The following is a 14943-nucleotide window of genomic DNA, read 5'->3' on the forward strand; positions in this document are numbered from 1 at the left end:
AGAATGGAGCATCCATCTTTTGAGCTGTTGTATATGAGAGAAAGTGATGCAATTCTCCAACATAGTTCCTGCACACGCCACATCAGTGGACCTTGCAATTGGACACTTTGTAAACATGAGACTAGTTATATATTAATTTGCAATGGCTTTACTACGATTGAATTTTTATTTTATGCCTTTTTTATTACTCTATTCCACATTCATTGAAAATTAAGGTTGCCACACCTGTCCTTTCATAAATAGGACAATAATGACCATCCCATGTTGTATGCTTTGCAAGTCTGCCAGCTTTCAAAATGTGATTGTGTGTATGTTATATTGAACAAGACAGCCTTTCTGCAACAGCAGGAGGGCCTATAAAAATGTGGGGGTTGAGAGAATGGGTGTGTGTAAGAATGACAGAATGGAAAGTATTGAAATGGAGGGACAGTAAGGAAAAACCAAGACCTCAACACCATTTTTTCCCTCAGAATATGAAAGTACAGTCTTATGCAAAGATTTAGGAACCTCTGACAATTTCCATGATTTTCATTTATAAATATTTGGGTGTTTGGATCAGCAATTTCATTTTGATCTATCAAATAACTGAAGGACACAGTAATATTTCAGTAGTGAAATGAGGTTTATTGGATTAACAGAAAATGCGCAATATGTATCAAAACGGAATTAGACAGGTGCATAAATTTGAGCACCCGAACAGAAAAATCACACCAATATTTAGTAGAGCCTCCTTTAGCAGAAATAACAGCCTCTAGACGCTTCCTATAGCCTGTAATGAGTGTCTGGATTCTGGATGAATGTATTTTTTTACCATTCCTCCTTACAGAACATCTCCAGTTCAGTTAGGTTTGATGGTTGCCGAGCATGGACAGCCCGCTTCAAATCACCCCACAGATGTTCAATGATATTCAGGTCTGGGGACTGGGATGGCCATTCTAGAACATTGTACTTGTTCCTCTGCATAAATGCCCGAGTAGATTTTGAGCAGTGTTTTGGGTCGTTGTCTTGTTGAAATATCCAGCCCTGGCGTAGCTTTGTCTTTGTGACTGATTCCTCAACATTCATAATGCCCCTTGTTATGACCAAATAACTCAATCTTTGTTTCATCACTCCACAGCACCTTATACCAAAAAGAAGCTTTCTTGTCAAAATGTGTGTTTGCATACCTCAAGCAACTCCGTTTGTGGCGTGTGTGCAGAAAAGGCTTCTTTTGCATCACTCTCCCATACAGCTTCACCTTGTGCAAAGTGTGCTGAATTGTTGAACGATGCACAGTGACACCATCTGCAGCAAGTTGATGTTGTAGGTCTTTGGAGGTGGTCTGTGGGCTGTTTTTGACTGCTCTCACTATCCTTCGCCTTTGCCGCTCCAATATTTTACGTGGTCTGCCACTTCTGGTCTTAACAAGAACTGTGCCTGTGGTCTTCCATTTCCTCAATATGTTCCTCACAGTGGACACTGACAGCTTATATCTCTGCAATAACTTTTTGTAGCCTTCCTCTAAACCATAATGTTGAACAATCTTTGTTTTCAGGTCATTTGAGGGTTGTTTTGAGGCCACCATGTCGCCACTCTTCAGAGGAGAGTCAAAGAGAACAACATCTTGCAATTGGCCACCTTAAATACCTTTTCTCTAGATTGGATGCACCTGTCTATGAAGTTTAAGGCTTAATGAGCCACCAAACCAATTGTGTGTTCCAGTTAGTCAGTGCTAAGTGGTTACAGGTATTCAAATGAACAAAAGGGCAAGGGTGCACAAATTTATGCACCTGTCTAATTTCTAAATCCAATAAACCTCATTTCACTACTGAAAATATCTATCCAAACACCCAAATATTTATAAATGAAAATCATGGAAATTGTCAGGGGTTCCTAAACTTTTGCATAGGACTGTATTATTATTGCTATATTACTATCTCTACATGCTCCAGTGCTCAACTCATTGAATGACAAAGTCCCGTCAGCAGACTCCCTAGACTGTGGAGCCTGTAGAACATCTTCATCCCAGAACTAAATATACATTTACAAATTCTATTATTATTTCTAATTAATTCACATACCCACAGTCCTTCTGCAGAAAATGTATATATTGGAACAATATGTATTTAGTTAATACCATATCATGTGCATTAGAGTATGCAGAGACTTCTGGATTAAACCTAAAACAAGAATGAAATGAAATGAAATGAAATGTGATTAATTTAGACTCTTCCTTACATTTTGTTCCTAGCCAACCAACCAGTTTAATGATTGTAGGTTTGTATGTGTATGTTTATGTTTAGTTTTTAGAATGTGTGCAATAATCTATAGCAAAGGTTTCCACACCAGGGGTTCATGAGACTGTGATGGAAAACCAGTGTCACAGTAAATTAAATTTTAATTATATAATACTATATATAATTAAAATAGTATAATAGTATGTATATTTATTTATTTTATCAAGACAATAATACAAATCAATGCCTAAAACTACAGATAAATTCACAAAAACCATGACAACAAATGTTCCAGCATGGAAAACATCCTGAAAATAAAGCAAGCTGAATTTACAATTTATTTGTATGAAGACACTTGGACACAAACCAGTTGAATGTTTCCTGGAAGGTTGCATTGCTTAAAATGCTAGAAAAGACAGATAAGTTTCAGCAAGTAAATGTTTGACTTCATGTTTGCTTGCGACAAATCGTGCGGGGTTTTGACAAAAAAGGGAACCCCTGATTTAGAGGATAATCATTATGCAGAACAATTTGCATTAAATAAACAAACAAACAAACAAATAAATAAAGTATAAACACAACTATGAAGTTGCTGCAGTTTCTGACTTAGATAAAGTGAGTGGGTGGGTATTAAATCACTCGCTTTATTTAGTTAAACAACCCCCTCACCCATTGTGCTTTATAATATAGCCTTGCGTATGAAGGTTTCTCATGTAGTAAAGCTAAGTTGGTGCCAAGCACCATGCTCTATAAATACTCTACCCTTCTGCGGATGTGCATTATTCTGGGCTTTGCAAAATACTCATTACCAAACTTGGTAAATAATGATTCTAGCTGTAAAATTCTAAAACATCCTGGAAGTTTGTTAGGGGAATCAAAAAATGGTCAACACACTGATGGGAATATCCCAGTCCTCTGCACTACCTGTCCAATTATGATAATAATACACAATTCTCTTACATAAGAACATTGCCTTTGACAGACAAAATTCTAATTTAAAGTAGCTTTGGAAGCTTTAATCTCCTGTTCTCTGTTAGTATGCAATTTGGGCTGTAACACTGCACTCATCATCACTCCACTGCTCCACTAATGTGGCGTAGTTCAGCAGGAGCTGGAGCCCCCAGCTATCGCATCAAAAAAAAAAAGGAGACAAAAGATTTGGTTTCCTTCTCTCTTTCCTTTCATTATATCTCCCTATGTGCCGGCAGCATCCTGGAGAAGCCACTGCTGAGTGCTGAGGTGAAGGAGGGAGAGATTCTGCCTCCCACCATTCAGAAGCTGATGAAAGGATACAACAAGTACCTGAGGCCTTTCTTTGACAGTAAGCAAAGTCTGTATTCATACACACAAAAGCACACACACACACACACACACACACACACACACACAGAGAAACAAATTCAATCAATATTTTTACAAAATATTTTAATTTCGATTGACACATGAAAAACCCTACATTGATAACACACAAACCTTAGACAAATTTAGTACAGTAAATTCCATACTGCATCTATTTCTTACCCTCTGCTCTCATTTGTCAGTCAGTTGTCTTTTTGTGTATCTCTTCAAAAAGAATCTTTCATTATCTCTTCACCATGGCACCACCCTGTGCCTGCTCAACTGCTAGCCAGACTTCTCCTACCCACAAAAATAACATCCAACTCTAATGCTTTCGATCATGTTGAATTCTGCAGCCGCCTCATGAGATGCACTTTATCAGAGAAGATAGGGCATGATTACACAGTGTATCTTTATTCCAAGTGAAACTGAGAAATTCAGCTATGATTGTTTGAGAAGTAATTTTGTTTAATCTGTGCTATTAGCACTGTGTTTTTTTTTTGCCTTTTATGTATTTCAAACTTTGTGTGTAAGTTTCTCAGTGAGTGGTAATGTTTATTCTGCCAGGAATAGTTATGAATGCTCATTCATCATCAAAATTATATTTGTTGAGAGCCATAAACATGCAAACATATTGCTTTGTCTCTCTTTTTTATTCCACATTTTTTTTGGAGATGGTCCTGTCACTGTGGGGATGAGTTTGGACATTGCCAGCATTGACACAATATCAGAGATCAACATGGTAAGAATAAAAAAATTAAAGATCACCCTCAATACTTATATTGGATGTTTTATTTATTTGATGTTTTGAGCAAGGGAACACTTTGCTTCTGAGATTTTTCGAGAGTAAAAGGTGTCAGTGTCAAGAGATGGGCTTAAATGTAGCTTAGACACAATATTTTGTAAAATTAACTTAATCAAACAGTTGGGAATACTTTAGGAGTAGTGTTTGGTGTAGTTTTTTTTATCATTACTTCTGGTAAAAGTCAGTGGCTTTTGTTATTTGCATTTTGTTTCAGGTTAAAATATAGAAAATCTGACAGTTGAATGGCAGCTCCAAAATTAAAACGAGGCAGTGAGGGAATGTGACTATTTATTCATTATTAAGAAGCTTGTTCAAGTGTGAACCAAGAAGCTTGCTCAAGTGTGAACAGGTCATAGTGCTAGTGAGACACTAGTCTCAGCTTTATAAAACAATAGTCAAGTGTGCTCCAAATGGCCATTACTTTCAAACCCTACTAAGGAGACCCTTCTTCTCACTTTGAAGGGTTCTCACTTTAAAGGATGCCATCTTTGAAGGGAATATGGCACAGTCATTATCACTTGATCTTTAGAATTGACAACTGCCTTTAAATATTCCACATATTGACAACTATGTACAGCATTTGGCAGACAGACTTATCCAAAGAATTTTTAAAAAGTGCTTCGTAGTTTCCATCAAAAAACACCCTTATTCTAGGAATAGGCCTGGGTCTAAAAATATCAAGCTAAAACTCTGTTTAAGAAAAGTCAGTACAATGAATTAACACTGCAACTAAAATAGTACAAGTTGGGTCTCTTCGATGAGTGTGGAAGTGCTTGCTGCAGAGGAAGGTCATCAATGTTAGTTTGGAGTCAGTTGGGGGAACTCCATTCTTCATGTACAGAGGCTTGATGCATGTCTTCTAGTATGTATCTTGTTAATGACTTGATGTTTTTAAGAGAATTCCATTATGAAATCCACTTAAATACTCAATAATTTTAGTCTGTTGCGAAGTCCATCACAATAAAGTTGTGTCACTGATTCTCCTGTGTAGGACTACACCGCTACCATTTTCCTGCGGCAACGCTGGACAGACGAGAGGCTGGTGTTTGAAGGCAATAAGAGCTTGAGTCTGGATGGGCGTCTGGTGGAGCTGCTATGGGTTCCTGATACTTTTATTGTGGATTCCAAGAAATCCTTCCTGCATGATATCACAGTGGAGAACCGGCTGATCCGAATCTTTCCCAATGGGACTGTGCTTTATGCTCTTCGGTGAGTTGACCTAATTCCTCTCAGCACTAAAGGATGGACGTGAACCAGACCTCCAACAGAGTATATATTAAATGATATTTCTATAAAAGCAGAGAATTTCTCAATGCTATAGGTTTAAATAAGCAAGTCTCATAATTGTAGATTTTTCCCATGCAAGAATTTGGAAATGAAAACCCACAAACCAAAGTATAAATGTCCAACCTTGAGAAAATGAACATGTTGATTGGTTTTGAAGAAATCTCGTGTACCATATCTTCATCAATATAATCAGAGCATGAACTGCTACTGAAAAGTGGAATCATGTTTTATTAGCACTTCTGTTATACCAGCTTAGTCCAAGGTATAGCATGGAGGCAGATGGACTACAAAACAAGAGATGGACAACAGACCACACTGCATTTGACTCCTAATAGCCAAGAATAGAAATGAATAGAAACTCACTTAAACAAGACAATTGAAGAACAATACCCAAAATTTTGTCCAATTGCCAAAACATCACCTGGTCTTTATCCAATCTTTAGCTGCCTAATTTCAGTGAGTCTATGTCAATTAGAGTCCCCGATACCTGTTTTTGGCTAAGAGGAGACAAAATTAATATGCCCTTCTGCTGTGTAGCCCACCGACCAGGTTCAGCATGCTGTGCATTGTGAGATGCTTTTCTGCTTACCATGGCTGCAAAGAGTAATCATTAGCATAGTCTTCCAGTCAATGCAAACTAGTCTGGCCATTCACCTCTGATCTGTTATTAACATGATGCTTCTGCCTGCAGAATTGTCACTCAGTGTTCACTATTTTATGTAAACTCTATGTATAAACTATATGTACAGACTGTTATTTGAATATTATTTGACACTCTTGACCTATATATGCATCATCATATGTACTGCCATTTAGTTGTTTTTATTTTTCTCTTTTTATGTTTTTCCATAACTAAATAATTACATTTTAGAGCTGACAGCATCTCTTAAAAGATAAGCAGTTCTAATTTATTTATCTAAAAGGATTTTTAATTGAGATCTAGGGTGTACATATGTGTGTTTAGAAAAAAGATCAATTATATTCTCCCTCCGAATAAAGTGGTACTGATATTATATATTAATTTGAGAGCAGAAATAGTTTCAGGCAAACACAAACTAAGATGTCTTACTCTGACAAGTTGCTGAATATTTCAGAATTAATGATACATTAATATTTCATGAGCTTTTGTGTATTTCTCCAGGATCACTACTACTGTGGCCTGCAATATGGACCTCACTAAATACCCCATGGATAAACAGACATGCACCCTACAACTTGAAAGCTGTAAGAGCAACTCTCTCTCTTTTACTCTCACTCCCTCTCTTTCTCTCTCTCTATTTCACTCTCACTCACTTTCTCTCTCTCTCTTTCTCTCTCTCTCTTTCACTCTCACTCCCTTTCTCTCTCTCTCTCTCTCTCTCTCTCTCTCTCTCTCTCTCTCTCTCTCTCTCTCTCACACACACACACACACACACACACACACACACACACACACACACACACACACTCTTTTCCGAGGCATTAATGAGAGCGTTGCTGTGGCAACAAGCTATAAGCTGTTTTTTAGTCTTCAGCTCGTGCTTGTCGCATCAGCAACGTACGGCTATATAATCTAGTTTGTATTTTGTAATGCTTGGTCTGGTTAAGAAAGTGAGTTTCCCTGCTAAATATGCATTTGCATATTTTTACTTAAAATACAAAAATTACCAAACACCATGATCAACTCAAACCCAACACACATACAACCAAAAAAAAGTCAACTCTAATATTTACTGGAAATATTTGTGGATTGTGGACAGTTTTCTGCAGCCTGTGATAATGATACATCTGAAGTTGTAGGACAGCGAGTGATATGTGGCAGCAGTCTGTTTAGTCTATTTAGAAAATTTTATCCTTTAAATCTTCCAAGCTTGTAAACCCTTTTGTTGTTGTAAACCTCTCTTTCACATATGCCTGTACATCTGGGATTGGGCTTCTGTCATGGTTTCTGTCAAGTGTTATGTAAGCTGTAATCAGTGAAAGAACCAAAGAGACAGAAAGCGACAGTGAGAGAGAGGCAGATCAATCCTCCTGCATATTTAGTTCTTTCACTATACTGTAACCAGCCTCCTCATCCACAGACACAAAGCACATGTGCACAAAAATGTACAGTTTTACTAAAATTACTCTGCATACATTAAGATTGCATTAAAGGTTTCCTATAATTTTTTTTATACCAAATAAGAATAATACTATGATATTGCCATAAACTATGAAATAGCAATTTGGAATATTCCGTGGTGTAGAAACACAAGGATTATTAGTTGTGCAGAAATCAATATTTCTTATTTTACTACTTTGAAATAACACACCAGTTACTTTAAATATGGAAATATTGTCTGTCCATAGTCTTGCATCAGAATGCACTGACATTTGGCAGCCTCTGAACTACTGATTTCTGGTAACAAAAAAAAGTATCATGTTACATTTCACCTCTCCTTCCCACACCATCTGCTATCGTCTAGAAAAAAGTTGACATAGAAGAATAATGCAATGCATATTTAATATTGCCTTAAAAGAGTAGCTAATCTTTAACCACAGTGATACAATGGGTTGCTTTTTAAAGTATTTATGAATTAAATAATCACCTATCAATTACCTATTCAAAAGCTTTTTCATGATGTGGGATGCAATACCGCCCCGTTTACAAGACCAAAGTTTCTTATTGAGAGAATTTGTGTGAAAGTGCTGTGTTGCATGAGCTGAAGCGAGAAGTTAGACTACAGTGATCACTCTTTATTACAGAGCTCCCTCTTGAGGAAATACATTGATACTGCTTTTAGTGATGTGCTACAATTCAATAGAACATAAAAGATTTCTGAATTCATCACTTGTGTACATTATAATCAGTGGCGGTTCTAGGATTTTTCTGTAACAGGGGCCATTAAGGGGCCACATGTTACATTCAGGGGCCAAGTACAGGATACATTCAAGCACACAAAATAATTTATTCAGTATGGTGCAAATACATTTCGGCAGTCATTCCTTTTTCAAACGCTTAAGTGCCACCAATTGTTTGGGGGTGGAATTGCATCTGTGATCGTTGTGCATCTGTGATCTCCGGTTGCTCTTCTCGTCGACGATTGATGGAACGGGGGCCAATCAGGGGCCAATCAGATTTCAGCAGGGGCCTGGGCCCCTGTGGCCCCGCCTCTAGAACCGCACCGACTATAATAGTTTATGGTGGGATGTGCATGCTATAAATACAACACATAAGAATTGATCATTTATAATTCTGCACCAAAAGTAGCTTTTTAGATGCTGCCACCTATTAATTTCTTTGGATCCATTTCTGATATGTCACAAATCCCATTCTTTTTTTTAGTGATCCTGCATAACCTGGATTTCTTTCTCTTTATCAGGGGGCTATAATGTCAACGATGTGATGTTTTACTGGGCAAGAGGCAATGATTCGGTTAGTGGGTTGGACACTCTGCGTCTGGCCCAGTACACAGTAGAGGATCATTACACTTCTGCCTCAGAGGCTGTGTATGAGACAGGTACACATAAACACAACACCACAACACAACACAAATAAACTTTGCCTGAGTTCTAGCAGGAAATGCTCTGTCTTTTGAGAGAAAGTACTTTTATGCCAATAATCTTACGAAACAATCTTTGTGATCCCATAAATAGCTCAAGAGGTTACAATATGGTAAAAACCTTTGCAGGTGTAATGTTTGTCTAATGGTTAGATAGTTTGAGTTAAATCAGATTTAAATAAATTATTTTCACAAAGAAGCTTCACCCCAGAGCCTACAGTGGTTCAACTAGAGATTTCCTAACACATGTAATAGCCTTGCATGAAAAGGCCATGAATGTCAAGCTATATTGTAAATTATATGACTTTGACGTATTGTTCTTTAAAAGACCTCTGATTGCTTGTGGATTTGAGCTTTAGGAATAAATTATTAGTTATGTCAATATTACTATGAGAATTTCTAAGTTGGCCTAGTTCCTCAGGCATTTCTATGTTTAAAAGTATTTTAGACAAATAAGACAAACTTTATTTTATGAGTATATTTTAAATGAACGATGCAATATTTTTTTCCTCTCAGGTAATTATCCTAAACTTATATTCCACTTTGAGCTGAAGAGGAGCATTCTGTACTTCATCTTGGAAACCTACGTACCCTCCAGTCTGCTGGTTGTGCTCTCCTGGGTGTCCTTCTGGATCAGTCAGTCATCTGTGCCTGCTCGCATATGTATAGGTAAATTATCTCCATCAATAACAGGCCAGTAATGCCTCAATAATTACCAGTTCTTATAATGCAGTCAATCTGTATTTAATGGTACCATGGATATGTAACATGCGGATGTATAATGGAGGATATACAGATGTTAAAGCTTGATATTGTTAAAAAATAACTACCATTGTGATTTTCCTCATACCAGGGATAAGAGCACGGGGAGGTAAAATGAATACACTTTACGCAGACATGAGAAAATCAGGATTTATGAGAAATAAAAGTCAGGGAACACGAGAATCTAATGCTTGGACCTAACAAGCTACACAATGGAGATCTTACTTAGACCATAGAACACACGGACTCAATGAGTTACCACAGCAATGATGGGACATACAGTAGGCAAAGACTGATGAGCGATTAAAATTACAAGGAAATATGAAAAAATGCACATGCCCTGAATGATGCTTTTTATTAGTTGTAGAAGTTAGCAACATAATAATGTGTTGACCTAAGATCTAAATATCAAAATTTAACAACAGTGTCCTGGTCTAGGCATGGAGGGAGGGTGTCATTATAAACCCATGTGCAAAGCATTATTAGTGTTATATGGTATATATATAGAATACATAGTATTAGATTAAAAAAAAGATCATAAAACTCATCCCTGGTGTGTAATTCTAATAACAGGCCACGAAATGAAGCTCAGTAAGAGCTCTTATAAATTAGTAACAAATCTCCAGTACAAAAAAAAAATTTCAGAGTTTGTTTCAGATTGAATTCTTATTACCTTTCACATTTTGAAAGCTATCCAGAGATTTTAGGAAATCTGTTCCACATAAAACGTAATGTTTTTGTATTTATCTTTCATTGTTAAAGGAGTTACAACAGTGTTAACGATGACCACACTGATGATGGGTGCAAGGACGTCGCTACCCAATGCTAACTGCTTCATCAAGGCAATAGACGTGTATTTGGGAATTTGTTTCAGTTTTATCTTTGGAGCATTGATAGAGTACGCTGTCGCTCACTTCTGCACACTCCAGCTCCCAGAGTGCAACAGTGCGTTTACGGTGAGACCACAGGAATATTACATAATATTATATAATTACATTGACCATTATTACCACATTTTAAAAATCATTATTTTAGAATATTAATAATATAAATTATTTTAATAAATAAAAATTGTTATGGCAGCCACTATGGCCAATCCTTTAATGCTGATGTTCTCAGAATTTTTGCATCCAGGAAAATCTCGCAAAATATGTTAATTTTAAAACAATGGGGTAAATATGATATATTTAATAATACCGTCATATTTATTTATTTTAGCCATTAAAGGTTTTGTATTTGTGAAAATTACACTCACCAGATATAGACTCAAAACAATGTATATCATATAAACAGCAGGGTTCGATTAAATTTAGTTATATAGATTATTTATACATGTCAGGTTTTTAAGTCATGTCATTAAGAATCAGATCAATAAGCTTTTTATCATTATTTTGACCATATATAGTGTGTACGTATATATATATATACTATATATAGTATATATATATATATACTATATATATGTATGTATATATATATATACATATATACATATATATATATATATATATATATATATATATATATATATATATATATTTATATAATTGTGTGCTGTGAAATGAAACAAAGTACAAAGTTCCTCCAGGATCTTGGTGCTACACAAACCACAGAGCTACAGTACAGAACTATATACACATTTCAATATAAAGTGAGATAAACTGAGCTACCTAGATTAACTCTAGATTATCCAAGTGACCAGTCAATACAACTTACCGCTATGATAAGCTAATAGTAACTTTAATACTAGTTGACATACCATGATACTAGTTAACAACCTTGATACTAGTATGAAACGTGTAATTGTGTCATAAAATCTAAAAGCCAATCAAATTCCACTATGCCAATGCAGGCCATATGGCACTAGTTTATCAGGAGTAGGAATGGAGTGTGTTGATGATTTTAATTTCTATATTCATTGAAACTGAATTTTATCTGGAAGGAAAATCTGTAGGTCCGTTTTTTCTGACATTTTTGGTTAAATCACCATTTCAAGCTATTTCTATTCAGTGTATTTTTTTAATTGCTAGCATTGCATGGTCATTGTATTGTCTCTCTTTCAATCTCTCTTTCTATTTCTCTGTTTCAGCACATGCAGGACTGTGAAGAGGAGATCAACGGCATTGTCACCACCATTGCTAGTGATTCCAGCCGAGCAAAGCGCCGTAAAGACTCCCCAACCCCTGCTCCCACATCAACCCCTAGCGGAGAGCCTGATCTCATGGCCCAAACCCCATCTCACTCAGGACCTAGGACCCCAGAGGCCCTGGAGGACCCTCTTAACCGCTGCATCAGAAACCTATCCCTCATACGAAAAGTTCTCCGCTCTGTAAACTGCTGTCATGTGGAGAATCCACATTACATAGACAACTACTCCCGTGTAACATTTCCCCTCTCCTTTGTTGTAGTCAACTTGCTCTACTGGACTTACTACCTGTACTTTTAATATCTCTCAGAGTGTGTTGGTGGGAGTGAATACAGAAAAGAGTGCACCTCATGTCTGACTGAGCATGAGGCGGTCTTAGTTTAAATCTGAGAGGAAGTAACAGTGTATGCATGACAGTGCGAATTTGAGTTTGTTTTTTTATTTTACATATTAACCCTTTGAGTATCAGGTTCGGTATTCTTTTACAGACAATGCTAAAGGCATAACATGCTAAAATTATGCAATAATATGTTAGAGAAGGCTGATTAAATATGAGACATTGAGGTGTCATTTGACTTCATCTGCAATGCAAAAGTGCCAACACTGCTAAGAAAACTGAATATAATAATATAATAGAGATAATAATTCATACTAATAAAAGACCACAAACCCCTAGAGTAAGTCAGTGTATAATTCATCTCGATGGATTAGTGATAAAACATGCACTGACTGAACTGATATTTAACTTCATCTGCAAAAATATTTGGATTTACAAGCAACCAGCTGATCACAATCGCTTACTGTATAAAATGGTTCCATAATTAAAATGCATGACCATCTTAATTCAAAACAATTGCCACATGTTGCACATAATAATAAACCATCAAAAACTGTAGTGAAACATTTACTGTTTATTAACGGACATTTTTTTTTTGTAAATCTGGGCATCACTGTACAAACTTTAAAGATCTTTGCACTTTCATAACTTCATACAATTCAAACACACTGTCTCCTCAAAAGTGGAACACAAAGGTCTCTTTCTATTTATCAAAAAAGTTCTAATCTGTTAACCCAGATATACAAAAAGTACTATTTTTAATAAAAGAATTACATTTCACAAAATACATTTTGTTTCTAAATTAAACTGATTTAAATTTCTCCGACTCCGATTCAACAAGATTTCTAATTAATCCCATGATACTATTGAGTTACTATTGAGTAGCTCTGTCACACAGTATATTCACCTTCCTGTGTACCGCACCAGCATTTCAAAATCAACTAATTTCAGCCTATTGCATTTTTTTCCCACATCCATGTCTTTTCCCCTTGAGAGAATTTTTCAGTCAGGGGAATTTTATGTTTTACAGTGTGTATATATATATACTGTATATGTTGGTCTGACTGCTGAGACAGCAAGGATTGCATATTTTTTCTAGTATTGCTGTAGCATGAGGTCAGAAAGCACTACAGCTAAACAGTACGTGTTGGTGCAACTGTTAACTATTTATCTTCATATATATTAGCATCAACATTTTATAGTATTTCCTCATGTGTTACAGACATGTAATGCATTCCTTTCTTGTCACTGCATTATTGTGATTCCAGTTATTAGTTCTGCCAGTGAATGGTTTGCTCTCTGAGTTAGTGACCTGGTTGAATTGCCGGTTGGTGCTGCATGGGGCAAACAGAAACTATTGGTCTTTTTTATTGCCTCAGTAAATTCTCCAGCCTGGGCTCCCTTCCCCTCTTACACATTATGAGGATTAACTCTCAGCATAAGCCAGTGTAAATGATTTTATACGATTTGCCAATAAATTATTCATTATGTAGTCCCTTTTACAAGAAGGGAAAAGTGCCCAGAACACGTCTGGTTGCAGAGAAATGGTCCAAACAGGAGCTTGGGGACCACCATACTGTATCCTCTGTACCCTTGATATGTGACTGGATTGCTTGGACAGTTACAGTTAGGGACTCTTTATGTTAGTAAATCTCTTCCTTAGCAAGCTGTGTAAGTTTAGCAAATAATCTTGGATTTGTGGTGCAGTGTGATCTACAACCCTGAGGCCACTGTTACATTTGATCTAAACAAATCAGATGTACCCTAATTAATGCACGGTTCCTCTTCAGGGTTCAAATTGTAAAAGAAAACCAGCAAATGGCATCATTATCAAACATTGTCAACAAACAAGTGCTTGATTTTCTAAATGGTATTAATATTATTTTACAGTTGGATCTCCCAGAACAGATGAATCTTTCTGCTCTAGCTACTCTCAAATGTAGCACACAAGTGAGAAATTCATTTAGTCCAACCTTCAACTTTATGCGCATGATGTTCCAAAAAATGATTATATTGATTATATGAAATATGAAGCAGACAAAATGGGATGACTGACTAAAGATGTAGCAGATGTTCATCGTTTTACATTTACCTTCCTAGATGTGATATATTTTGTATTTGTGAGTGAAGGATTTTATCTCCTTCTTGGCTATACACAATACATGGCAATATGTAGTGTTAGGCCTTCTAATTTATGTTTATCAATGATATGTAATTATAAATCTATCTATTTGTAAAAATTCAGAAAATGCTATCTGCTGTAGAGCCTCTGTGTTTATATAATGTAAATAACAGTTGAAATTGAAATGTCTACAATATGGATTTATGCACCCATTGTAACATGAATCTTTATTACATGAAGCCTATTTAAAAAGATTTTTAGCAGCAGCAGTACTGTATGTTGAATAACAAATAACATTTTAATCTGATTTATATTCAACAATTCTATAATTATGACTTCCTTTCAATTATCTTATGGAAAAATGCAACTTACAGTATGCTTTACTTGTTGTTGACTAGTTGACTTATGT

At 36.1% G+C, this 14943-nt stretch overlaps 1 protein-coding gene across 2 annotated transcripts in view; it reads left to right on the forward strand.

The window, feature by feature from the left end:
• The window catches only part of LOC132846725 (gamma-aminobutyric acid receptor subunit pi), a 54011-nt gene extending 41551 nt beyond the window's left edge, over positions 1-12460 (forward strand). For both annotated transcript variants that reach the window (XM_060871432.1, XM_060871433.1), the window contains 8 exons: positions 3425-3537; positions 4229-4296; positions 5351-5568; positions 6788-6870; positions 8988-9125; positions 9684-9836; positions 10692-10885; positions 12019-12460. In XM_060871432.1, the coding sequence (XP_060727415.1) occupies positions 3425-3537; positions 4229-4296; positions 5351-5568; positions 6788-6870; positions 8988-9125; positions 9684-9836; positions 10692-10885; positions 12019-12375 (1324 nt within the window). In that variant the 3' untranslated portion in view covers positions 12376-12460. The remainder of the gene's footprint in view (positions 1-3424; positions 3538-4228; positions 4297-5350; positions 5569-6787; positions 6871-8987; positions 9126-9683; positions 9837-10691; positions 10886-12018) is intronic.
• Positions 12461-14943: the final 2483 nt, after the last annotated feature.

The sequence above is a fragment of the Tachysurus vachellii genome, chromosome 6 (genome assembly GCF_030014155.1).
Source record: "Tachysurus vachellii isolate PV-2020 chromosome 6, HZAU_Pvac_v1, whole genome shotgun sequence".
In the NCBI taxonomy this organism is placed as follows: domain Eukaryota; kingdom Metazoa; phylum Chordata; class Actinopteri; order Siluriformes; family Bagridae; genus Tachysurus; species Tachysurus vachellii.